We start from the raw sequence: 27,949 nt of genomic DNA, 5'->3' as shown, positions 1-27,949 counted from the left end.
ACCCACACGGGGGTATCCTTAACCCACGACGGCCATATCCATGGCAGAAAGCACTATGACCGAGCATGTCAGAGCATGCTCAGTGGTGACAGTGCTTGGTACCGTACCAGGTGGCTCACAACTGCCTGTAACTGCAGCTCCAGATTCTCTGATACCCTCTTTTGGTCGCTGTGGGCACCCATGCACACACACATAGATAGACGTTTGTACACGAAAATAAGTTTTCTTGTCTTTAGAATTTTATTCATTTTATTTTTATGTGTATGACTTTTTTTTTTCCTTGCATGCATGTCTGTGAACCACTCTGGCTGCTCTCAGAGAGGACCCAGGTCTAAATCCCAGCCAGCACCTACATGGTGGCTCACAACCATCTGTAACTCTAGTCCCAATGGACTGATGCTCTTCTCTGGCCTCCATGGACATCAGGCATGCATGTGGCACACGGACATACATGTAGGCAAGAGATCATACACATAAAATAATAAATCACATTTTTAAAAGAGCATTTTTGTTTATTTTTATGGCATTAGAATGAACATCTCTCTTTTCCTGAAAAGTCCGGTCCTGACCACAGGGGATTTGAAATCACAGTAGGGATCTCTAGGGAGGAGGTGCTTCCATAAAGGTGATGGCTCTTCCAACTGCTCCTAGATGCAGTCTTTTGGGCCCTGCTGTTCTTTCCTCTCGAGCTGCAGAACCTGGAGAGAAAAGCCCATCAGAACTGTCTCCATCTCCCTTCAAACAACCTACTGCTGCAACTACTCAGGGACTGGGTGCAGAGGGTGCCGGGAAAAGGCTTGGCCCGGGAGCTCCAGGGGGCCACCGTGGATGGTGAGATTTCGGGTGCTTCTATATCTGCCCACCACAAGGACACACAGCATCAAAATCCCTTGCTGATCTGTCAGGACTGCTACCAGGTGGGTCTTGGTGGGAGGTAAGTGACCATGCCCTTACTACCACTGAAGAAGCCAGAACTCGGTGCTGGAGAGATAACAGCAGCTGAGAGCACTGCTGCTCTTCTCGGGGACCTGAGTTCAGTTCCCAGGACCGGTGTCAAGTGGATCACAATGGGATTCAATGTCTCTACCGTCAAGAGGCACTTTACTCATATCCACACACATAGTTACCAAGAACAATGATAAACTAAACATCAGAGCTGATGCAGCTCCCACCTTCTGCCTCAGTGGCCACACTGGTCCATTCCTGTGACTCAGTGACAGCAGGATTCAGGGACAAAGCATGTGGGTAACAGCTACACAGGGTGCAGGCTCAGCCTAGCCAGTGGGGACATAGGACAACAGCATCCCGACCCACATCTCAGCTTCCTAGTAGTCACTGCCTACTTCCCAGGGACTACTCTACCTCCTACTGACTTCCCTGAGTCTTCTGAGTTACTGGGGATGGGGGTAGTTCCCAAAGTCAGCTGGATAGTCACTTCTTTGCAAGGGGAAGCCCAGAGGGTTTTCCATCCCCACACCAACTTTCTTTGACCTGGGCACTGCTGACCAAAGGGACCAGATGACTCTCTTAGGGGCAGGGGACCATCTGGCAGCATCCCTGCCTTCTCTTCTGGATGTCAGAAGCACTAACTCCAGCTCAGCCAAGAAGACCCTGCTGGGCACCTAGCAACGTGGAGGTGGCAAGTATACCTTGCACCCTCAAAGTGCACACCAGCTGCTTGGGGGTCCTTGCCACAGCAACGGTTCCTGACAGTTCCTCTGGTCTCTTGGGTTCCACAGCTCAGCAGGGCCCTGGCCATACTCTGCCATCTTTAACTCTTGTCCCTGTGCTGAGCAGCTGTCCCTGTCTTCAGCAGAGCAGGGCTGGGAAGAAGCTGTGTCTAACTTGCCATCCATGGGTGTCTCCACTGTGGTCTTCAGAAAAGGACAGGGGTGGGGGCTAAGTTTGCTTTAATCAAGGGTGTGGTGCCTTCAGCCTTGGGACTCCAGAAGCAGGGGCGGAGGGACTCTCTGAGTTTGAAGCCAGTTAGTTTACATAGCGAGTTCTACAGATAGTTCTACACAGAGAGAATCTCTATCTATCTATCTATCTATCTATCTATCTATCTATCTATCTATCTATCTATCTATCTATCTATCTATCTATATCTATGCCTGTGGTTGGGCACACCGTTAATCCCAGCACTCAGGAGGCAGACACAGGCAGATCTCTGTGAGTTCAAGGTCCTCCTGGTCTACATATTGAGTTCCAGGACAGCCAAAACTGTTACCCAGAGAAATCTTGTCTTGAAAAACCAAACCAAACCAAATAAATACATATATATTGTTTTAATCAACATCTATAATAAAATAATTCCACTGCGGAAGCAAGGACAGTAGCACACCACACCATGCCATTTTTCATACAAAAAAGTTTTTTCCTCAAGAGAAGCCCCTCGAATGTCTCCCAGGCAGGACACACGCAACCCTCTGGTAGGACTCACCTGGTCATCAATGTGGCGGAACTGCCAGGGCCAAGCCGTGTTGTACAGAAAGGGTCTCAGGTCAAACCTGTTGTCGTCAGGACTGTAGCTTTCAGCGTGATATGCTGGCGTGAGGGTTGTCATCTTGTGCCTGTTCATGGAGTACTTCGAGAAAAATCGCTTCACCTTCTCAGCCACCTGGTGGGCAAGGGACACATGGGCTTCAAGTGAGAAAGGCAGGAAAGACTCGAGGCTAAGAGTCCTCCTTTTGAGGGACATAAACATCCAGCAGGAGCCAGCCCTGCCCCTGGCTTTTGCGGACAGCAGCATGGAGACATATCAGCTGGGCTGACCCTAGCTGAGCTGCAGAACTGTAGAGTCCTGGTTCTGACAGCCCAGTGCTCCAGGTGGGTCTATGGCCAGCAGAGACCTCTGCAATGCACACCCACATGGCTGGCCCATACTTGGGCTAACTTAAGGCAGCCAGGAATCTCAAGCTGGTGAAGATGACAGTGTAAAACGTGACTGTGTATGCAATGGGCCACCCAGAGGTGGCGCAGCCTGACGTCATATGTGGCTTTACCTGTCTTGGCGTGCAGCTATCTTTCCACATGTTGAGCAGTTTGCAGAACATACTGTAGGGCCCGGCCTTGGCGACCTTCCGAAGTCTGCCGAAGATTGAGAGTTCTGAGTATGTCATCCCCATGTCTTCCTGCGGGGACAGAGTGTGTTCGGAGCACAGTGAGGTGGTGCTGGGAGGGACCCCACAGCCTCTTACAGTTGGGGACCAAATTTCAGAGAGGTGAGGCAAGCGGGTGCCCAGCCAGGGTTCTTAGAACTCATTGGGTGCCAGGAGATGCAGGTTTGAAAAAATGGCCAAAACCCTGTGAGGCATGGGAGGTGACTGACTCTACTCCAAGGCTGCTCTGAGGTAGAGAACCTGCTGTTTCCTAGCTTGTCCTCATGCTGCCTCTGACCCACCCTGTCATCCCCTCGTCAGCCCTAAACACAGTGAGAAAGCTAAGTCAGAGTATCTGAGGTTAGCGATTCTGTCAGCCTGAGTGAGCCGGGGTCCCGTGGCAGAAAGGATGCTGTGAAGGGACCCAGCAGGAAGGGGAGACAACATCCACCATGACAATGTCACCATCATTACCTCATCTGTCTGAGACACCTGCCCGTTGGCTAAGGGCTCCAGCTCTGCAGTGGCCGGTGCTGACAGGATGCTGCAGTAAGACACACTGAGTCAGTCACCAGGGCTGCTAACGGGCTCACGAGCAGGATATGTCCCTAGACAAACTGCATTTGGGCTGACCATGCCTGGCAGGGCCATGCCTGGGCTCATGGTCCTGGGCTTCATGACCCAAAGGACGGCAGATCAAGGAAAGTAAGGAGGTGAAGAGTGCAGGCCGGGGGCCTCCACTGCAGGACTGTTGGTAGTTGGGGTCAGGACACTTGACAGAGATGGTAGGGTAGGGTAGTTTGACCTGCTGCAGGACAGTTGGGAGGATCCCCAGCTGGTGCCTATAAGCTGCCAGGAAGAAACTCTGTGACAACCCAAGGTATCTCCACACATTGTCCGAGGTCCCCTGCGGACATGACTGACCCTGTGAGGATAACAGGGCGCAGTTTTCCTGGTACCAGTAGAGATGCTGCAGCGGCCTGACAGGCTGTGGGTATCCTCAACAGACACCCCAGAGATCAGGCTTGTCAAGTTCCAGCACCAGTCTCTGTGTCTTGAGATGGTGGCAAGAGAAAAGGCAGTCTGGGAGGAACTGTCACTCAAGACACTTAGAACTGTGGGTACAGGAACAGGAGTGGGTGGAGTCATGACCTCATGCTTCCAGCTGAAAGGTGGGGCACAGGGTGGCTAAGCAGGGCAAGGGTGGCCTTGGGGGCCCAGGAGCCATAGGAGCACTCACGTCTGCAGAGCGGGAAGCTGGAAGCGCTCAGCACAGAACTGGACGAAGGCTCTCAGGTCTGTCTTGCTGATACCGCCTATCGGGTTGATGTCCGCGCTGGAGCAGTCATACTTGGTCAGGTAGCCGAGGAGACTGCCAGGGAGAAAGGATGGTGTCTCCATGGTTTCTGGGGTATTAAGGGATCTGGGGTCTACCAGTGCTGGCCAAGGGTTACCTTCTTCCAGGGGCCCAGAGTTCAGAGGCCTAGTAAACCCTGGCCCTGGAGGAGGCCAGCAGGGCAACATTGGGCACACTGTATGGATATCTATTTTGGCTCAGAATGCTTGGGTACCACCATCAGCCTTCTGGGAGCAGCTTGTCTAGAAGGCCAGGGTCAGATAGGTGGAGCTGAGAGACAGAGGCCTCAGAAGGGGAGGCAGGAGCTTGCACAAGTATACACTCAGTCCGCTACAAAGCTCCGATATACAGCTTTAGCTCTGTGACCTCGCATGGCGACAGGGGCCCTGAAGATGGACTGAGGACTCCACACAGAGATGGACCAGGATTACAGGGTGGGTTTGAGAAACAGCCCCAAGTCTCCTCAAAGGAAATAAGAATTAGAGTCAAGGCCAAAGGGCGTCATCAAGATGCTGATGGCTGTGAGGATACAGGGAGGGTTGGGCTGGTGGTAGGTGTGGGGAGAGCCTGCAGAGGCCTGGGGGAGAGCTTGGAGCAGCTGCCCTGCAGTGACCGTGAGAACAACTCAGGGCGCACACACTTTCCAACCCCGCCCACCCGCCACAGCTCTGCCACAGCCACTGTATTCCCATCCTGGTCACACACGAGTTCTTGTTGACCCAGTGGCTCCAAGCTAAATTGGCAAATAGTGGCGAATGTTCTAGCGTCAGTGTCTTCGGGTAGAGGAGAGGGATGACGAAACCAGTGAGACTCAGACTGCCACCAGGAGAGACACGGGTCCTGGAGAGGCGCCCACAGCACATCCTGCTCTCCTGCTGTTTCCATGGGAAAGGCCACCACCCTCCATGGCATCATAGACCCTGGCAGGACTCTGGCCTTCCTTCCTCTACCTCCTGCTAGCTGACATCAGCAGCTATGGTGGCCTACAGTTTATCTGTACCCAAAATACTGAATGACCAGCTGCCCAGAAAGTGGCCCTTTATACCAGCTGCTAGCAGGGTGTGGAACCGAATGGATCCCTTGTAACATCACTAGGAGCAGGCTTGGGAAACTGCCAGGCTGCTCTGTCCCTACCCAACCTCACTGTCAGTCTGTTTGCAATACAGGCCACAGCCCCAGGACAACCTGATACCAAGTCCCAAGTCCTCTTAGCAAGTCATCAAACACACTCTCACACAACTCCCAAGATGCCACAGGCACCCATCTATCATCCTTATGGCTGTGCCTCATCATCTCTCCTCAAGCTCTTAACTCACTGCTTCTCTTGGCACCATCTCTTGGCAAAAACACCAGCTGCTTTACCCAGCATTTCCCAACTGCATGGGCACCAGCAGCTGGGTGCTGCTGAAGAAGGATGGTGACCCCATTGTGCTCCTGTCTCATTCTCTCAACCCTACCCCACCGGTGATTCCAGTCTTGGGCACTAGCGGATGGCTCTGTAGGTAAAGCATTTTCTACACAAGGACGAGTGTTGTGGGATACTTGTATACTGTGTGAGGATACACTGCTGTGATTGTTAATAAAGAGCTGAGTGGCCAACAGCTAGACAGAAGGTGTAGGCAGGACTTCGGGGCAGAGAGAGGAAGTAGGAGGAGACAATAGAGGCGCCCGGGAGATGACAATGAGACATGGAGTCAGACATGCAAAATGAAATGAAGGTAAAAAGCCACATGGTAAAATGTAGATTAATAGAAGCAGGTTAATTTGAGTTGTAAGAGCTAGCGGGACCAGCCTAAACTAAGGCCGAGCTTTCATAAAAAGTCTCCATGTCATTAGTTAAGAGTTGGCTGGCAGGACAGAAAAGGACTCGTTACAGATAAGGACCTGAGTTTGGATCCCTCAGCACCCACATCAAGCTGGACACAGCAATACCATGTGTGATACCAGCACTCCTATGCAGAGATAGACAGAATTCCCAGAACCTTACAGGACAGCTAACCTGGAATACACAGCAGTGAGCAATGACAGCCTGCTTCAAACAAGGTAGAAGGTGAGTGAGGACTGACCCTGGAAGCTGTCTTCTGACCTTTGCATACACACCAGGGCATATGCACACATACACAAATACAAATAAAAAGCCTGATAGATATGGTGATACAATCCTATGATCCCAGTCTCAGAAGGCAGAGATAGGAGGATTCTTCCCAGTTTTAGGGCAGCCTGGGTTACATAGTAAGTTTGAAGCTACCTTGTGCTTCATAGTAAGAAGCTGTTTCAAAATCAATCCAAATGAAAGTACAGATGGGAGGGGGTGTATGTAAATGTGGGTGGCTGAGTGGATGAATAGGTGGGTAGATATATATGTATGTATATATATATATATATATATATGATAGGTGGTGGTTGATGTATGTATGTATAAGTGAATGCAAGGTGGGATGGTGGTGTATGCATGTATGTATGGGTGGGTGGATGGAATGAATGTATATATGCATGGGTGGATGCATGGAAGGGTGGGGTAGGTATATGTACACTTGTATAGGTGGGTAGATGGATGACTACATCGGTGAATATACAGATGTGTGGGTGGATGGATAGGTGGGTGGATGTATGTAAGGGTGGGTGAATGGATGGGTAGAGCGGCAGGTGGATGGGTAGATGGACAGACAGACTGGTGAAAACAGCAATGGACGAATACATGACACTTTAAAAACTCCTCAGCTAATAAGGAGCATGTGAGACAGGAGGTGTGGTGGCTCACCAAGCCTGGGAAGGGATCTACCAGTCTCCACTGCTGGCTCTGTGGTCGGGTGGCTCTTACCTGGAAACAAGAGGACCTCTGCATGGTTTTTAAGCAAGGGAAAAGGGGATTTGTCTTCAATTCCCATAGAAAAAGAGCTATCTTGTTTGGAGGGGAAACTGGAATGAAAGGACCTATTTATCGTGCATGGGACAGGAAAGGAGGAGGTGACAGGAGCTGGAGGCAGGTCAGGAGCAGAAGCGCCTGAGCTGGATGAGACTAGGCTGGGGTGGGAGCAGACAGAGGTTTCTTGGTCTGCAGTCTCTGGATATCCTGATATTGCAGGGAGATCATGTCTTGAAAATACCAAACTTCCATCAGAGACTTAGGGTGTCATCAAGGCAAGTTCCCAACCACACGCACCTCTCATCCACATTGGCAGATCCAAGCACAAGAAGGCCCCCTTGAACGCCCCGGGACCAGAGGCTCAGCTGAGCAAACAGGTAGGCGAGGACCATCCTTATCCGAGCCTGGATAAGGGAAGAAGGCAGTTACCCTATGCCTGACCCAGGAAGCAGCTGCACTACCATGCAATCCTAGCACAGGAACATTCAAGTCAGAACACAAACAGGTTGAATGGAGCTGCCCTGTGCTGGGAAAAGACTCCCACGCCCCCCTTGCACCAGTCCACAGCAGGATCACAGTGCCAAGAGTAACAGGAGGCAGAGGCAGATACTGAGTAGGGGTAGCCAGGAAGAGGCTCAGCAGTGCTCCCCACACTAGTTACCATTTGAGAGGTGGCCATGAACACAAGGGGCAAACAGAGATGGCATGCTGACAACAGACAAGCCCTGGGGCCTTTCTTCTCCCTGTTGACACATGGCCTATAAGCTAACCAAGGTATCCCAGGGGTGGGGCAGGGCCAGCGGGCCAGGGCTGGATGAAATAAATGCATGGGTGCCCACATACACCCGTGTGTGGTCATGCTCCAGCACACAGCCTCACCAAGGCTCAGATGGGCACACCCTCCACACGCATTTTCCCATGCACTGACACTCACAGACCTACAGCCCAAAGCATGGCTGTGTGGCCAGTGTCTCTAGTGAGACGTACAGGCGGTTAACACAGCGCTGCCCCTCCCATCCCCAGGCTCTCTGTCTTTCACTGCTTTCCCCTCTGCATCCTTGTGAGGATGAGGGCCAGGCTCAAATACCTACCTGCACATTCTGCAAGGCCAGGTTCTCCCTGCTGCTCCCTCCGTGTGCTGAAAACCGAGGGAACTTCCCGGTCACCAGGCTGAAGATGCCCAGGACAGCCTTCACAGCGGTGTCAATGCTCAGATTGATGTGGTAACTGGAAGGGCAGGGGTGAGCGGGGTCAGCACAGGTGTGCTAAGACAAGCTCTTAATTACCTTTGAAAACTATTGCTTGGGCCTGGGTATAGTGGTGCACACCTTTAATCCCAGCGCTTGGGAATCAGAGGCAGGTGGATTTCTATGAGCTCCAGGTTAGCCAGAGCCACAGAATGAGACCTGTCTGAAAAAAAAAAAAAAAAAAAAAAAAAAGACTGGAAAGAAAGCTCAGCGATTAACTGACTAGACCTAGACTTGATTCCGAGCATCCGCATGTTGGCTTACAACCCTCAGTTCCAAGGGGATTTGATGGCCTCTTCTGCCCTTTATATGCACCTGTCCACACTATATAAATAATTAGAAATAATGAAATTTCTTATCATGTGTATTGGGGAGCACACATTCCATGGCATGTGTGGATGTCAGAGAACAACTTTTGGGAGTCCGTCTCTCCTTCTAGGATGTGGGTCGAAGGGATTGAATTCAGGTCATCAGACTCGGTGGCAAGCACCTTTCCCTGCTGAGCCCTCTTGCTGGCCCTCTACCGTCATCCTAGAGCATGTGACTCAACCATGGCCAGCACAGTAACGACACTACAAAACCATTACTACTTGCCATCTAGTGCCAGAACTCACCAGGCCAGAAAGAAATCCTGCCCAGAAACCAACACTCCCTACTCCCATCCGCCCCAGCTTGACAATTGCCAGTCCACTGTCTGGACTGATAAATCCACTGTGGGTAGGCTAGGCTGGGCAACTCACAGAAACAGAGTGGTGCATGTCATGGCCTTTGAGACCTGGGGATTTCACTCAGCACGGCAGTTCTAAGCATCACTTATGCTTTGGAGGTGCTCCACACCTTCTCACATCAGAGCGATACTCCAGTGTGGGCACATGACATTGTGTTTAACTATCCACCCGTCGATGGACGTTTGGCCCATTTCCTCCTCTCATCACTGTGACAAAGCCAGGAACATCCTGCAGAGGTAACTGTTTGGGCTTGTAACTCCTATGAGCGTAAGCCCAGGTATGGAACCTGCTGGTAGGGAAGCTTCTGGCTGTACATAGGAATGTGACAGACAGTTTCTTGATTTTCCAAAGAGCCTGAATAAAAGAATATTCTAGATGAGGCAGAGTCATGCCTCCTGGAAAAGTCTTGATCCTCCCCACAAAGCTTGCGAGCTACATCCAAAGTCAGCTGGACCATCTCTATGGTATCCCGCTGACGGGAATATATGCCCTAAAACTGCACCTGGGGCAAGACTGGGTGACGGATGTTTATGTGTGTATATGCATGTGAACTGTACAGTCTGGGTTCAAACACACAGCAGCATTTCACTCAGCTGCCAGATACACACAAGGACACTACAGCCACAGGCTTGTCACCAGCTCTGACGTCTGCCACGGTGCCAGCCTGAGCTCAGCAGAGGATGGAGTCCTACCTTCCAATCTGCTGAGCTAGTTCTGTGGCCCTGCTGTGCGTCTCCTGGGAGGAGTTCTCACTGGCCATGTAGCAAGTGGTGAGCAGGCGTCTGCAGAGCTCCTGGGGATCTTGTGGGGCGTAGCTGTTCTCGCTCACCAGACTTTGGATGTCTGTCAGCACCTGCTGATCTGGAGCCACCATGGCAGGATGAGAACCCGTGTCTGTGCACGAAGTCCTGGCCTCCCTCCCAAGTGCCCAGGCAGTCAGCCCACATCTTCCGGGTGCCAGACTCTGTTCAACTTCCTGGGGCCCATGTAGGTACCAGGTACCCCTGGTCTGATCTTCAGCTCCCATTTATTAGCCCCAGTCCACTCTTGGTGCCTACCTAGCTATACCCCAAGTTGATGTTCAGTTCCCACAGTCTGTCTCCCAAATTTCCTTGTATCTAACTGCCATTGATCACCCTAGAGACCACAAATCTAGCCCGGTCCATTGTCCAGGGTCCTAAAAAAATGAGCAAGTCCCTTTCCCAGGTGCTTCAATACTGGCCCTTGTACCCGCAGGGCTAGCTGTGCTAACTCACCTATCTGTTCTAGGCCAACCTATAGTTGGCGCTGGGCTAACACACTGCTCTGCACTGTACTAACCCATGGCTCTGCACTGCACTAACCCACTGCCCCTGCACTGTACTAACCCACTGCTCTGCACTGTACTAACCCACTGCTCTGCACTAACCCAGTGCTCTGCACTGTACCAACCTACTGCTCTGCACTGCACTAACACACCGCCCCTGCACTGCACTAACACACAGCTCTCACTGTACTAACCCATGGCTCTGCACTGCACTAACCCACTGCCCCCGCACTGTACTAACCCACTGCTCTGCACTGTACTAAACCACTGCCCCTGCACTGTACTAACCCACGGCTCTGCACTGTACTAACCCACTGCTCTGCACTGTACTAACACATTGCCCCTGCACTGCACTAACACACACACAGCTCTGCACTGTACTAACCCACGGCTCTGCACTGTACTAACCCACTGCTCTGCACTGTACTAACACACCGCCCCTGCACTGTACTAACCCACTGCTCTGTGCTGGGCTAACTGTGGTCTGTGTTTGGCTGGTCTATGTTCTGGGCTAATTCTCTGCTCCTGTACTATTCGGGCTATTCTTAGTGCCACTGCACCCATGGTGAGATAAGGACTTGACCTAGGTTGCCAGACCCCAAAGCCTATGACCTCCCCTCAGGGCTGCACTGTTGACAGGCAGTGGCAGGCAGACAAGACTATATCTGTTAACTACCCAGGAATGGCTGTTACTGGCCTGAGTTCTGGGACTTGAATAGGACAGACATCTGTGCCCTGCCACCAAGCCTCCCTCACTCATGGTACCCATGACCTGGGTTTGTCCCCTGCTCCGTGCCTGGTTCCCAACCCGCCTCCCTCCTCACACCAATGGATACCAGGTTACCTACTTCCACTCTTCACAGCTTCGCAGACCAGGCAGCACATGGAGTAGACGATGCAGGCGCTGGCTGCACTATCCACACCGCCACTTAGGGGCAGGAAAAACCCAGCCTGGAAGTGGCCAACCAAGTACTGTGTGAGCCAAGCTGCAGATGGGCTCTGCCCCAGCCAATCTCCAGCCTAGCACCAGCCTCTGAGTCCCAGAGTCCTACAGGAGCACACGGCCCAGCACCATCTCTCGGGGGGACAAATGACCCACTTGTATGACAGGTTTCCTAAAGGGCGGAGATGCCACCAGAGCCCAGGCTGCCTTTCTGGCCCTAGATGAGCGTACATCAGGGGATCTGAGAGTTCCCTGCCTTTCAACAGCTCCATAGACCATCATACAGCCTCAAAGTGGGCTTCACCATCTGGCCTCTGGCCAGTTGAGATACACTCTCCCAAAGAAGAACACCACTATCTCATCCGAGCTTCACACACCAACCAGGAGACACATGGGGGTGGGTAGGAACAAGACACCCTACCTGTTTGCTCCGTCGGAGGAAGTCCCAGAGCCAGCAGGCAGGCCCGAGGCTGCAGGAGATACTAGTGTTGAGTCTGGAGGCACAAGCCTGGCTCACTGCACCTCTAGAGTGGCCTGGCATGGGGCCCCCAAAAAGCAACACAGAGACACAGCCCTGAGCCTGGGCTCTTGCTGGGCCATCTGCTACAAGCACTGTGTGTCAACCTGGGCATTTCAAATCTGAAGCCAGTCTAGGAAATCTCCAGAGGTATCCCACGTGAAAAGGGGACACAGAGGCCTGGCACAGGGCCTCAGAGCTTAAGGACATAGTTCGGGGAGACTACCCTGAGCAGAACCAGGCAGCCTGGCCTCATCAGCTACAGTGAGTCTTTTACTTTTGACAGGGTTAGTCTCACTATGTAGCAATGGCTGTCTTAGAACTCATGATGTGGCAACCACTCTATCTTTAACCCCAGTAAGGCACAGGGTCTACCCTAGGCAAATTTTGGGTTTCTTTGAAGCCCTGACACCTTGCAAACCTTGGTAGCCACTGGGATAGTGATGTCCAAAAAGCAACGTGATCCAGAACCAGGGGGCACCAACCTTATCTCCTCCTCGGGACTGTGGTATGTCCACTCCAGAGGTTCTGACACTGGTTCCAACAAGTCCTCACTGACCGAGAGGGCAAAATCCACATTCACCCTGGGATAGGGGCTCACCCTGCTTGCCTATTGGGAGAGGACATCAGGACACAGTGACAGCTGCAGTTGGGAGCCTCCACGGGTGAGGGACAGGACTCTAGCAGCCATGGGAGACATAGACAAGCCCATGGGGAATTAGGATGGACTGATTGAAGTTAACAGGTGCTGTCCAGGGCTTGCAAGGGCAGAGGCGTTACAGACCTTTCCTGGTACTGCAAAAATGGGGTTGGGGAAGCCACTCAGGAGAGCAGTCAGATAGTCCTTCAACAGCCTGACCATGAGGGCCTCACATGAGCTGGAGGCTCACTCCTGGACAGATACACCCAGGATAAAGAACCCATGCTCACTCAAAACTCAGGAGGAGGGGTGAGCACCCCATGTACGGCCACTGGGTAGAGTGCTACTGTGCCCTGAAAAACAGCAGAGCCTCACTACACTTCCACATGGTGGACCCCAAGGATGCTATCCTTAGTGAGAGGAACCAGGTACACCCTCGGTTCAGTACCAACTCTGGTCAAGCCCACAGCATACTGGGCCATCAGCAAGGCCCTGCTGAGCTCTCAGGCTGGTGTTTCTCCCACGGTGCTTACCTCCAGGTTTCGAGATGAGATCTCTGCCCTGTAGCTCCGGACATCCTCCAGGTCCAGGGTGGCAGTGAGGACCTCCTGGGTGGGGAAGCAGAGGGAGAGCACAGAACTGCTGTCCCACATGAATGGGTCAGACCTTTCACAGCAGGGGCTAGGCATCCGCTGCCCCTAGCAAGGTGAAAGGCACCACTACCCTCCTGAACTTTTTCTCCTTTTAAAAAACGTATTTTAAATTATGAGTATGTGTATGTCTGTGCACATGAGTGTGGTTTCTGTAGAGGCCAGAAGAGGGCGCTGGATTCCTGGTGCCAGAGTGACAGGTGGTTGGGAGCTGCCTGATGGCAATGCTGCAACCTGAACTCTCTCCAGCTGCATCTCTGTCTGGCTGACACCATAATCCTAACTATATTTAGACATCTCCCAGTGACCCCCAGTTATAGTAGGCAACACAATTCTGTCAGTGACTGGGGTAAGGGTGGGGTTTCAGGAAATGTTCTTTTTTACTTAAAAGACACAGAGAAAGCAATGATTCCTCCAGCTCTGCACATAGTGACTTATAGATGGAATGGCTGGAGCCACTGCAGCTATTCTATGACCAGAAAATGAAGTCAACACACAGGAAGATGAAGGGGAGAACTGCATGGGAAGTGATATGGCAGTACACGCCCAGTCTTCCAGGAGCTGAACGTGCGGCTCGCCAGCCCCTCTGAGAACTGTGTGGCCCCTGAGGTGGATTTGGGCAGGGCTGTCCTCTATGTCCTCACATCCCCGCCAAAGGATTGACACACACACAATTCCCTTGCCTGGCTGGCTTCATGAAGCCCCTCCCCATGGGAGGTAACGGGTTTCCTCTGTGCTTCCCATCACTCAGGGCCCAGTGGGAGGTGATGGTTAACACTGATTGCCAGCTTGATACAATGTGGAATCACCATGGAAACCAATCTCTGGGTATGTCTGTGAGGGAGTGTCTAGATTGGGTTCGTTGACACAGATGCCCTCTGAATGTGGGTGGCACCAGCTTGTGGGCTGGGGTCCCAGACTGAATAAAAAGTAGGAAGTGAGCTGAGTACCAGCCTTCATCTCTGTGCTTTCCACTATGGATGTGCTGTGCCCTATGGATGTGCTGTGCCCAGCTGGCTCACACTCCCGCAGTGATGCCTTCCCACCATGATGGACTGGTAGCCTCCAGCCGTGAGTCAAAATAAACCCTTCCTCCTCAAAGACCTTCTGTCCAGTATTTGTCACAAGTGAGCAGTTACTAATGCAGGGTACAGTCCCCCTTTAACGTGTGCTGTCCAGGCCATAGGGAAACTGACAGGTCTTGGACAGGCCAGATGCCCCTGAGGATAATGTCCCCAGTTAAGTCTGATGGTCACCATCCCTTTTAACAGGACTAGGTCTAGTGTCTGCTAATCCCTGATTAGGGGGCTTTATCCTGCCAGCCTCCAAAATGAGTCAAATATACTCACTAGCCCCTGTATGAAGCCAGGCAGCTGTGTGTCCTGGACACCATGGTATCTGCCCCAGTGTGCTTACTATAGCCTGGGGTCCTCCTCCCTAGCTCATGCCCAGCATGGACATTTTTCTCTGCTCTGGGTTCCATCAAAACCTGACCTATGGGGATCCCTCCTCATAGCCAGGGGAGGGGAAACTCTACAGATGAGCAGTTAACTGACTGGGCAGTGTGAATGCAGCTCCCCATCCCCATGCTTGGCTCATTACCACATCATCCAACGAGAACTGAGTGCCCTGGGCAAAGATACTCCCGTTCATGGCAATCATGGCACAGCCATCGTAGTAGAGACGGTCACCGTCGCAGCCCTTCTGGTTGGCTAGCAGGTAGATGCCACCATTCTAGAAGAAGCAGAGGAGACAGTATGGCTATCAGTGCTTTATATAACCTGCGACTGCCGGTAGTCCTGGGCGGGACACCTAGATGCACCAGACTTCCCAAGCTGTCATTGGCATCCAGGCTCTGACAGGGACAGCAGGTGCAGGTGGAGACACCAAGCCCCATGGCTCCAATTCATGTGGCCTTGACAGATGTGCTGTGAGTTCCTCGAAACCAGAAAGTCAGAAAGTCAATAATGTACAAGTCTCAGGAAGCTCCTGAAACTTAGCAGATGCACAAGGCCCCTCCTCTCCTAGGTCACATAAGCAGTAAGAATGGCTGAGAGGCTCTCAGACCAGCCAAGCTGCCTGGCAGAGACTATCTGATCTGTCAAACTGCCTGCAAACTGTGGAGGGAGCTCCAGGGTTCCGGTTCCTATGAGCTGTCGATGGGGCTTTGGTGATGCAGCTGCCTCTGACTCATCCCTGCTCCTGCCCATTACTCCTTACCCACACTGCTGAGTAATTCCAATAAACTCATTGGCTTACCACACTGAACTCTGGTGGTCTTGTTACTTTGGTCATTGGCTTACCACATTGAACTCTGGTGTCTTGTTATTTTGGTCTATCACTGACTTACCACACTGAACTCTGATGGTCTTGTTACTTTGGTCTATCACTGGCTTACTACACTGAACTCTGGTGGTCTTGTTACTTTGGTCTATCACTGGTTTACCACACTGAACTCTGGTGGTCTTGTTACATTGGTCTATCATTGGTTCCCTACCAGGAGTGAGTAGACCTGTTAGGTCTTTCCTCAATAATGTCACATGACACCAGGTGTCAGGCACTCCATAGAACATTCACTTTTACTGTCCCTCAGCCCTCAGTGCAGTGCTGCTGTCCCTATCTGACAGGGCCACTGCAGCTAGAGCAGTGTGGTGGGGCAGCATTGAGCTTCAGGGCCACCAGAAGCACTGGTGACCTTGGGTGACCTCTGTGAGCCCTGGATGTTATATCCTGTCTGTGCCCATCTTCAACCTGGGGTATGTCTATCTGCACCAAGAACTAACAGTCCTGCTCCACTGTATCCAAGGTCAGTGGCAGGTGCATGCAAGTTGGCATGTGTTTCCATGACAACCATGGACAGGAGCACATCCTCATAGCAGTGTCAACAGAATCTATTTTGTATGATGGCAGTTAGGGCCTGGGGATACAGGAAGAGAAACCTGGGAGGGACCAAGCATGTGTATGGAATACAGCTTCAAACCACAGCCTTAAGTACACACCAGAGGTGGCTAAGCCCTGCCCTAGGTACCACTGCTCTTGGGGGTTCCTCTGACAGAACCTTAACTTGTGACACTGCTCATCCATCCTGCCCAATGCCTACCTTGGAGGTGGCCATGGTCACCAGATCCACCCTGGTATGGGCTTTACGTAGCACGTGGTGGCTGCCCGAGGCATTGGTGATGATCTCCACACCATCCAGGCCCATGTCGACGTGAGGGCTGTGGAAAGAGGCAGGCAGAATGACAGCTGGGCTCCTGTGGCCCCTCAGCTACCTAAGGGGACCTCCATGGTTAAGGCCATGACCTTAAGAGGCTGCAAAGTCTGGGTCCTCCCACTGGTCATCCCTGGATGGAGAATGGATGGCAAAGAGTCAGCTGACCTGCACGGTGTCCAGAGCTCTTCACAGACCTCACTTCCAATACAAGTGTCCCTGGTGGCAAGTACCACATCTCCGAAGGGAACGGTTTTCTGCAGTGGAGAGAAAAGACCACTTTAGATCTCAGGGCTGATTACTGGGCTACACACTGGCCTCTAACATCTCGAAGGCTACCATACTGTTCCAGGCCCTCGTTAAGGTTTTCCTCACCGTGGGTGTGCCCAGTTCCAGCATATTCAACTCCTGCTGACCCCAGGCTCTCCCATTTCCCTACACATAACCACAAGCCATGCAGCTTTACTGCAACTGCAACAGGTTCTTTCCTCCACTCCATCTCCTGCCACCAACAATGTCACCATTCACAAAGGCTGCAAGTAGAGTGAGGACCCCAGGCCCACAGTGCAGCAAGAGGGGCAAAGCTCAGAGATATGCCTGTCGCCGGCTGATTGTGGTTTCCTAGAACAGGTCCCTGAATCTGTCTACCTCCATTCAGGGCTGACTCCTGCAGCAGGGCTTGCAGTCAGCTCTCCTGCACTCAGCATGGATTCCACTCTGAACTTCCCATCTACCCAGCTATGCTCTGACTCCCCCCACCCACAGCCTGCACTGGCAGGAAGCCCTGGGAAGGATGCACCTGCTTTGTCAGGTCCTGTAACATCCGAGGGAGGACATACTCCTCAGTTTGCCTGGAAGGAAAGAATCAAGGCATGGCAAAGCTGAGATGAGGTCCTGGGACACAGGAAGCATGGCGCAGGCATGGACCCTCCATCTCACCATGCCAGGCTCCTGAGAGTGTTGTGTCCTCAGAGGCAAAGCCACCCATTCATGTAGAGACCTATGGCAGACACTGTAGTACTCATGCATACTGGAGTGTCTCTGCCTCTCTGTTTTCTGAGAGACTTGTGGAGAAGGGGACTGGAATCAGGCCATTGTTCCAAGGGAGAAAAGGGGGTTCTTCCTAACCGTGGAAAAGTCCTGTGATGTTTACCTACAGACATAACCACACCTACCTTACCAATGAGACAACAGGGTCATACTCCACAGTCTTTAACAGGCAGGGTATTTACCACACACGGCTTTGGTCTACAGGGTCTCATCCTCAAACAAGCCGCTACCCGGTACACTGCTTAGATGCCAAATGCAGACTGCTCTGTGCTTTCTTAGAGTTGGTGGCCCATGGGCACACTGCCAGTGGTTCTTTTACTTAAGCACAATGCCAGCAATCATAGAGCTCAGTGCACAAGGCCTCTCCCACCCATCAACACAGGGAACAGAAACAAGATGCCCACAGACCTCCTCACGGCCACACCATCCTAGAGGAGTCCTCTGTCCCCATCTGTAGGTCAGGAAGCAGCAATGTCGCTAAACCAAGATGTTGTTGAGCCGTCAGTACATCATCTTCACCTTTACCAACTCATCAAAGACCCACTCGGTACTGGCCTGCTGCCCCAGCACTGGACTACAGGACAAGCTCCTATCTCAACAAACCACAAAACAGAACACTACCAAAATACCTGTATTGTTACATGAAATAAAAAGCTACTGGGTGAATGGCCCAACGTATGTTACAGGAGAATGAGCTCTTTGCACTCTGCCCTATTTATGGGTCATCTAAGGACAGACCCAAACGAAGTCCCAGAAGGGCAGGAAGGAGCTAGGAAGGCCATTTCTTTTTACTTGATTTTTATATTAATTTATATAAAGTGTGTATATAATTTATATAAAGTGTGTGTATAAGTACAAGGGTGTGCACATGCCACAGTACTCATGAAGAGGTCAGAGGACAACTTTCAGGAACCAGTTTCTGGATACTTTAAAAATGTGTACTTATGTGTGCAGGTGTGTGTGTGTCTGTCTGTCTGTGTATAGGAATGTGTATATGAGACAGGTGCTCACAGAGACAAGAAGAGGGCATCAGATCCCTTGGAACCCAAGTTAAAGACAGTTGCAAGCTGCTTGTGGGTACTGGGAAACAAACCCAGGTCCTCTGGGAGAACTGCCATGCTCTTAATCCCTGAGAAATCCTCCAGCCCCTCATTCTTAATTTAATATTATTTTTCTAGACAGAGTCTCACTGTTTAGCCCTGGTTGGCCTGGAACTATGCAGAACAGGTTGGACTTGAATACACAGAGTACAGCCTGCCCCTGCCTCCTGTGTGCTGGGATTAAAGGTGCGCGTCACTTATTCTTGTGTTGAGGGAAATTTTAACCAGGTTATAATTGGATAGTATAGCACTCTCATAACACATCCAGAGCACAGACAAAGAAAACAACTTTATAATATTAACACCAAAAGAAAACACAAGAGACACACCCCTCCCCCAACAAAACAAAACAAAAAAACCTTCTAACACAACGCTGGCATACAAGTCTAGAAACTGAGCCAATTTCTGAATAAACCTTAACAAATTCAATCTAAGTTTTTGTTTGTTTGTTGTTTTGTTTTTTCAAGACAGGGTTTCTCTGGGTAGCCCTGGCTGTCCTGGAACTCTCTCTATAGACCAGACTGGCCTCAAACTCACAGAGATCCACCTGCCTCTACCTCATGAATGCTGGGTGTATGTCATCACTGATTGGCTGAATCCAAGTTTAATATTCCACATTCACTTGAATTTAAAGAAGGGCACAAAGGTTTACTCTCTCTGTTCACCTAACATACATGGAAAAGACACTGGGATTCAACATTTATTCTCCATTTTTAAAAGGCAGAGCCAGAGAGATGACCCAGCAGTGGTGAACAGCAGTTAACTGGCTGTAACTCAGGTCCAGAGGATCTGTGGCCCTCTTTTGGCCTCTGTAAGTATACACACACACACACACAGAATTAAAAAAAATTTTTTTTTTAAATTCACAGTAAAAAACAAAGGGTGGTGAGACATAGGCCTGAAGCCAAATGGAGAAACTCAAGGAGATTTCTGGATAGTTGGGAGAAAGGCAAAAAGCCAAGCCTTCTATCCTAGGACTAATCTAGAATGTTGTAGAAATGCTGTCTGGTGAAAGTGAAGAAGATGGGCTGAGAAATGTAAATACGGAAAGAAGTCGCATCAGGTGCACATTACATAAAGTTCTCCTTGACGGAGAAGAGAAGGAAGTCAACACAATTACAAGACAGGACCAGAATTCACAAGGCCATCAATATACAGCAACCCTCAGAATCCAGTGGTTTTCCTAGATCAGTTGTCAACCACTTAAAGAATCCTGCTACGACCCTGTTCACAAGGGCAATTGCCAGTTATAAATGGGTGAACTGGTAGTTTCAATAAGAATGGCCCCATAGGCTCGTATAGTTGAATGCTTAGAGTGGCACTATTTGAAAGGATTAGCAGGTGTGGCCTTGTGGAGGAAGTGTGTCACTGGGGGTGGGCTTTGGGATTATGAAAGCCCAAGCCAGGCCCAGAGTCTCTCTCTTCTTGATGCCTGTGGATCCGAGTGCAGAACTCAACTGCTTCTCCAGCATCATATCTGCCTGAGTGCCACCTCTGAAACCCTAAGCCCCGATGACATGCTTTCTTTCATATGAACTGCATGCATGGTGTCTCTTCACAGCAAAAGAAACTAAGACAGTAACCTAAAACACAGAACAGGGCTTCCCAACTGGGGGCATTTTGTCCCCTAGGAAATATTTGGTAAAGTCTGGGACGATAGGTTTTTGCTCCGTGATAGGGTCTTGTGTTCCCCAGGATGACATGGAGCTTACTAAGTAGCCAAAGTGTCTTTGAAGTCCTGATTCTTCAATCTTCTCTTCCAAGTGCCAGGATGAAGGGTGTACACCACTATGCCTACCTAGTTTACAAGGATTTTGGCTAATGAACTCCACTCAGGTTGGGGCACCTCTGCCTCTGCCCACCATATACCACACAGGACAGACCCTTCCCCTCAGAGAATGAACTGTTTCCAAAGGTCAAATGGGCTATGGGGAGAGTCCATGCTCTAAAGGACAACTTGAGACACAGTGTCCCTCCACTTAAGAGTGACCAGTGACCACTGACTGACGGCTGAGGTCTTATGGTGTTTACTGGCTCAGACGTGAACCGAGAGCATGGAATCAGCCATGTCTGAATGGCAGGAATAGTCCTCCCATCCCCACAGTGTTCTGCGGCTCACCTCCCAACTGAGGCTGTTGTGCTGAGGATGACTAGTGAACACTTGGTGTGTGGTCCCAACACATGGCAGCCAAAGCACCAGACACTCACCGGCTCCTGGACCAGGGGGTGAACCAGCGCAGTTCCCGGTAGTTGCCTTCGTTGGCCAAGGCCATCTTGGGCCTGATGAGGAGGATCTTCCTACAGTGGGTGAAAGGACTGATCATACCAACCTCCTGGGACAAGCAGGCCTCTGCCATAAAACTTGCCCCATAGGATAGGGTGAGGTCACCAAGCTGGTTCAAGACCAGGGCCCTGAGAAAACCTGTTGTGTTTTTTCTCTAGGTTTAAGCTTTCTGCTTGGGAAAATAAAAGGTCTCTATGGCTCCATTAGCCAACAAGTGTACTTTGCTGGAAGCCAGCACATGCGTGGTGTGTACGTGTTGGGGGAGGGGCGGCCAGAAGACTTCCCTCACCTTTATTGTCCAGGTGACAAGAATAAAAGCCCAAACAAACCCAACCTTGGGTCTCCTCCTCTAGCCTGAGTGAGAGTGGCTGAGGCTCAGAGATGGAGATTCATAGCAGTTGCTGGAACAGTGTACTGTGTTCACTCAGAACACCCCTCAAGATATCCTCCATCTGAGCCAGGCACAGGCATGCCAGCCCACCGCCTCCCACGACCTCACTTACCGGTTGAGAAAGATGACTCTGCAGTTGTAGCGAACATTCCGGTGCATCACAGGCCTGCAAACAGGAGGGAGGATGCGTGTCTGCATATCTTGCTGCACAAGAGAGCAGCAAGCAGAGGCAGTGGCACTAACTACAGAGTTACATGTTCTTTGCTGTGTGTATACAGGTGTATTCCCATGCACACACAGGTGGACACCGAAGGTTCTCCTTACCCAGCTCCACCTTTTTTTTTAGTATTAAACTTTACTTCAGATTTTGTGTGTGTACATTCATGCATGCATGTGTGTATGTGCATACAGGTACACACGTATATATCTGTACACACACATCTACATACATACATACACCAATCTGTGTGCATATATGTATATGTATGTATGTCCACATGCATTTGTGCATGTGTGTACAGATCTTCTAGAGCTCTAGAGCTGCAGTTACAGGTGGTTGGGACATACAAGTACATGGAACTGAACTCGGAGTGTACGCAGCATGTGCTCGTAACCATTAAGCCATCTCTCAAGCTTCTCTGTTTTGTTTTTTTTTTTTTTTTTTTTTTTTTTTTGGTTTTTCGAGACAGGGTTTCTCTGTGGCTTTGGAGCCTGTCCTGGAACTAGCTCTGTAGACCAGGCTGAAGAGGAAAAGGCTTTTTTGTTTGTTTGTTTGTTTGTTTTTGTTTTTTTTTGTTTTTCGAGACAGGGTTTCTCTAGCTTTGGAGCCTGTCCTGGAACTCCCTTTGTAGCCCAGGCTGGCCTCGAACTCGCAGAGATCTGCCTACCTCTGCCTCCCGAGTGCTGGGATTAAAGGCGTGCGCCACCGCCCGGCCAAGCTTCTCTACTTTATTTTTTGAGGCAGGGTCTCACTTATTCTGGGGGTTCACAGATGCAGCCCCAGAGACCCTTCTATCCTACCTCCTAGCACTGGGTTTTCAAAGGCATCCTGATACACATGGTTTGTCACATGGGTCCTGGAGCCCAACTCAGGTCCTCAGACCTGCAGTCCTTTATGCTCAGAGCATCCCCCAAGCCCTTGGATGCTTTGTATTGGCATGAGGTTCTCTCAGATCTTTAGAGAAAACCTCAACGTTCTTCTGTAGCTTTCAAATTCAACTCAAAGGTGTTCTGAAACAAGGCTCCCTCTTCTAAAATGTCTCAGAGCTTAGGGTGACTGCTTCTATCACTGCTTGCCTCTGCTGCCTCCTCCCCTAGCCAGAGGCTCACCTGCCCTAATGCTTCCTTCCAAACAGGATCAGAGGTAGGATATAAGCAGGGGTACCCTGTCTTTCATCTGTCAACTCCCCCAGCCCTAGCCATGGCTCATGCACAGCCACTATAAGCAGCTCGTATCATCACGGCTTCTAGTCCTCTCTTAAGCCAAGTAAAGTACATTCGAGGATGGGAATGATGTGCTTCCGTTTGTGCAATGGATGAGCAGAATACTAGATGATTACATAAAGCAGGGCCTCAGATGGCATGCCTCAGCTAGCCCTCTGGAGGTGGAGGCAGGAGGATCAGATATTTGATGCCAAACTCAGCTACACGTAGTTCAGGGGTAACCTGGGTTATATAAGACCCTGACTCAAAGAAACTAAGCCTGGTTGGTGGTGAAATGGCCCTAAGCGGTAAGGACCTTGCTGCCAGGGCAGACCACCTGAGTTCCAGCCCTGGGACCCACGTGGTGGAAGGAGAGACTGACTCCCACACGCATGCTGTGGTATATAAGCACACACAAAATAAATACAACAAAAAATTAGAAAACCAGACTAAAATCCAGAACCAAGCTAAAGACAACAATAACGAAAATGAACCAAAAAAAAAAAAAAAATGTAACAGGGTTTTTTAGCTAGAGGAGGCATTAAAACAAGAACAGACATCACCAGATAATGATCAGAATTGTCACTACACAGACATTTTCAAGTTTAGCCAGAAGGCAGAACACAGGAAGCACTTCATGTGAGAGCATGCTGTGGTCTTCCATATACAAAGAACTCTCCAGCTGGGCGGTGGTGGCGCACGCCTTTAATCCCAGCACTTGGGAGGCAGAGGCAGGCGGATCTCTGTGAGTTCGAGACCAGCCTGGTCTACAAGAGCTAGTTCCAGGACAGGCACCAAAGCTACAGAGAAACCTTGTCAAAAAAAAAAACAAAACAAAAAAAAACAAAAACAAAACTCTCCAAACAAATAAGACAGCTGTATTTAGCGCTCCCAAACTAGGCAACTCTACAACAGGACACAATGACCACCGACTAGGAAAATAGAGTAAAGCAGGATTGGGGAAGAGGCTCCACAGTGCACAGCACTTGCTGCTCTAGAGGCCCAACGACAGGGACCACTACGCAAAGAGGTCAGACCACTATGGTCAGACACTCACTAGAAGGTTCTAGACCATTGTGCTGGGTGGAACCATACTTGAAGAAGCCAGGCTACTCCCCAGAAGCAGGTCCCCCAAAGTCACCATGAAGAAAACTGTGTCGCAGGATGAACATTTAGCTTGCATTTGTGCAGAGTGGCCCCTGGAAGAACTCAAAAACTGCTTCCAAGAGTTATTACCTTGGGGAGATGAAGCAGCTACAGGGCTGAGCAAAACTGACATTCAACACAGAGGTTTTAATGTCCCAATCAGATCCCATGGCCCTGAGGAAGGGGCGCTGGGTGTCTTGAACTTGCCTTTCTTCCGAGCATCCCCTTCCACACCCACACACTGGCACTTACATGCCCACATCACAGATGATGTCCTGAGTGACGGAAGAATCCAGAAGGGCAGCCAGGACTTGGAGCGAATGCAGGAGTGTGTCTGACTCATGATAATGGTCCCAGCATCCATAGCCACTGAGGAGAGAGGGAGTAGGCCAGTGAGGGGCCAGGAGCGGCCAGGAGGGGCACAGGGATACCATGATGGTTGGGTCAGGCACCAGGTTTTCCAGAGCCTTCCAGGTGAGTGAGTTGTTAAGAACAAATTCAATGAGGGGCACAGATAGAATGGGAGAGAGTCAGGATTCTTTGGAGAGACATTAGACTAGAGAAGCAGGTTAACCCAGGAGGATAAGGAGGAGGATGCCTTGGGGCTGATATAAAGTGTGGGAGAGAAGTACGTGTCTGCTTCCCTTATATCCAGATGTTAGAGCAGCGGTTCTCAACCTTCCTAACACTGCGACCCTTGAATACAGTTCCTCATGTTGAAGTGGTCCCCAACCATAAAATTATTTTGTTGCTATTTCATGACTATACTTTCATTATGTTATAAATTATAATGTAAATATTTGTATGTACCTCCACCCCTAGCAAAGAGGTCTCGACCCACAGGTTGAGAACTGCTGCATTAGAGTAAAGTAGGGAGGGGGACACAGAGGAGAGGACAACCTGAAACACATGGCTGGTCAGGAGCCTCAAAGACAGACAGGTACCCCAAACCAGAGAGGAGCTGTAGCTGATAATGGCCACACAAGGGAGTGGCCTAGCAAGAGGACAGAAGAAATCAAGTTATCAGTTTCTCTATTCTCACAAAAAGGGCACCAGAAAGAGACCATTAAAAGATGCCGAGATTAAAAAAAAAAAAAAAAAAAAAAAAAAGATGCCGAGATGAAACCTCTTTCTGGCCAAATAGGTAAATGAAAACATGGGGCTAATGAGATCTTTTCTCATTGGGTCAAGGCCTTTCCCACCATGACTGATGGCCTGGGTTTGATGCCCAGACCCTCACACCCCTATACACACAAAATGCACATGTTCCCAAATAAATGCAATAACTTTTTTTTTTTTTTAAAGGGATTAGAGAGATAGCTCACTTGCTCTTGCAGAGGACCTGGGTTTAATTCCTGCAGCCACACGGTGGCTCACAACTACCAATTTCAGGGGATCCAACATGCTCTTCCTGCCTTTGTGAGCACCCATCATGAAGGTGCTGCACAGAGAGATGTGCAAGCAAAAGACCCATACACACAAAACAAATAAATATAAAAATTTTCTTTTTAACTACAAAAAGAAAGAAAACGAAAATCAGGGGAGGTATCTCAGTGCCATGTAAGATACCATGGGAGCCCATCGCAAACAGCTCTGGGGCTGCAGCTGCAAAAATCAAGGCATCTATAGAACTAGTGTCTGCTACAGACTGCTCCCTGCTTTAAATATGGTACCTGCATTGCTCCTCAGCATTTTGGTTCAGAGCAGTTGCAAAGAGGGCACCTTGCTGGTGGCCTCATATGGGGGAGGCAAACAGGCTTCCTGGGGCCTTTATATAAGATGCCACTCATGGTGACTTAATTCCCTCTCCCATGCCCCACCTCTCAACACCATAACCCAGACTGGTCCAACCTCGTCCCTCTATTTGCCCACTAGAAGCCTGGAGTCATCCAGCCTTCACCACCTGCCCTGGCCCAGTCCCACTCTCAAGTTGCTGACATCCTAAATGCTTGCATTTCTCCTGCTCTTAGTACTGCCCCTCTTCTTCCCATCTTTTGATACCACTACCTGCCCTCCCAGTGGTGGGATGCCAGTGTGCTTAGCCATACCATATTTCCAGTTCTGGTCCAAGCCTGTATCTTGCACCTCTGGCTTTGGCAATTTGAATACCTATATGGAGAGAGAGGTAGGGAAAAAGAATTCAGCAGCTAGGACACATTCGAAGGCAAGAAAAGCAGGGTGCTGCAGCAATACAGCCAGAGCCAGGCTCTGTGGTGTGCACAGCCCACTATTAACAGCAGAGGAGAGCAGGCACCTGAACTCACCTATATACACTTGCAGGAGACGAGAAACAGGGAGGGTAGTGTAGTACTTTCTCATCAGACTGTATTGGAACAGCAGTCCACAAATAATGACATAGAGACTTACTAATTATGAAAGTTTCGCCTTAGCTTAGGCTTCCAAACTAGCTCTTATAACTTAACCTGCTTCTATTCTACATTCTGCCAAGAACCGAGGAGAGGCTTGGTTACCTCTCCTCTGTATAGTACGTTCAACTTGTTCCACCTCTAGCTGGTGTCTACTCGCCTCTCTTCATCCCAGAGTTCTCGCTCTTCCTGGAAATCCCACCTATCCTCTCCTGCCTATCTATCGGCATTCAGCTCTTGATTAAGCCCCTCACAGTGATACATCTTCACACAGTGTAAACAAGTATTCTGCATCAGGGTAGGGTGACCTTAGCACTGGGGAGGGCTAAGTCACACCGTGGTAGGTAATCAATTCACAGACACCAAGACCAGCTTTAGGAAAAAGCAGTAGACAGATTGTAAGGCTTCCAACTCCAGTATGGTGCCAGCAGCCAGCACTCACACCAGGTTGACAGCTGCTGCCAACACGCGTACCCCATCTTCACCCCATATACTCTGTCAAGACATAGACTCTGACAAGAAAAGCAGGTCAATATATACTAAAAAAAAATAGAAACACCTGGGCTGGCCAGATAGCTCAGGAGGTAAAGGCACTTGCCACCAAGCCTGAGAACCCAAGTTTACATAGAGCAGTGGTCCTCAACCTTTCTAATGCTGCTAGGCTTTAATACAATTCTTCATGCTGTGGTGACCCCTAACCATAACATTATTTTCACTGCTACTTCCTAACTGTAATTTTGCTACTGCTATGAATCATAATGTAAATATCAAACATGCAGGATATGTGATATGTGACCCCTGTGAGTCATTCAACCCCAAAGGGTTTGCAACGGACAGGTTGAGAACTGCTGACATCGACCTATATGGTGGAAGGAGACACCCGACTCCTACAAGCAGTCCTCTGACCACGCGCACACGATGACAAGCATGCGTACATGCAATAAATAATGATAAACATGGGGTTCTGTTGGCTTTTTAAAGCTGACTCTTGCAGTTTAGTATTCTTTCAAGGGCAGCTCAGCACGGAAAATATGAAGTGGGAAATCTGCAGCGACACTCTCCTCTGAGCTGAGAGCTCACCGCTTCTCCGCTTTACCGGTTCAGTATGCATTTTCTCAATGCCCATCTACCAGGAATGTCTTCAAAAACCCTACACCACCATTCCCACGGAAACAGCTCCAAGGACGGGCAGCTCTGCCCCAGCAAACACTTAGAAACCCATCCGATCCTAGAAGATGGCTGAGGGCAGTGTCTACCCAGCCAGGTAGGATGCCCCCATCTCCATTCCTGTCTTGCTACTCCACGTGTCCCCCAAACTGGGAAGTTCCCCTGAAAGCTCACTATGCCAAGTCATTACCCTTTTATCTGTTCTCACGCCCAGCGCTGTGAGTCTCTCCCGGGCAAAGTTGTGCACTGGTCTTGAGAGCCATACCCTGATCTTTGTGGACTTTGGGTTTTTCCGGTCCCCCGTCACCCCTAGACTCACTCTTTAAAATCCTCTGGAAATTGCCCTCAAAATCCAGGGCCCACTGGTTGAGGGCACAGGTGGCTATGGTCACCTTCCGGCCCATTCTGGTTTGCAGGCTCCGGGCAGGGACGCTGAACAGACACTGCACAGCGACCT

General features: G+C 50.3%; 1 protein-coding gene across 1 annotated transcript; it reads right to left on the bottom strand.

Moving 5' to 3' along the window:
- Positions 1-312: 312 nt before the first annotated feature.
- On the bottom strand, positions 313-27,949 carry Nadsyn1 (NAD synthetase 1). The gene is made up of 21 exons (XM_057779546.1): positions 27,812-27,949; positions 26,008-26,068; positions 24,212-24,328; positions 21,504-21,557; positions 20,925-21,014; positions 17,366-17,417; positions 16,735-16,823; positions 16,456-16,573; positions 14,958-15,089; positions 13,239-13,313; positions 12,551-12,675; positions 11,970-12,018; positions 11,454-11,556; positions 9,992-10,160; positions 8,416-8,551; positions 7,622-7,728; positions 4,342-4,473; positions 3,576-3,645; positions 3,006-3,134; positions 2,444-2,620; positions 313-698 (listed from the first exon to the last, which is right to left on the bottom strand). Exons 1-21 carry the CDS (start codon positions 27,894-27,896, stop codon positions 648-650), a joined length of 2,121 nt encoding a protein of 706 aa, XP_057635529.1. The 5' UTR covers positions 27,897-27,949; the 3' UTR covers positions 313-647.

Source organism: Chionomys nivalis, chromosome 8, assembly GCF_950005125.1.
Source record: "Chionomys nivalis chromosome 8, mChiNiv1.1, whole genome shotgun sequence".
NCBI lineage: Eukaryota > Metazoa > Chordata > Mammalia > Rodentia > Cricetidae > Chionomys > Chionomys nivalis.
This window is presented reverse-complemented; position numbering and strand designations above follow the sequence as displayed.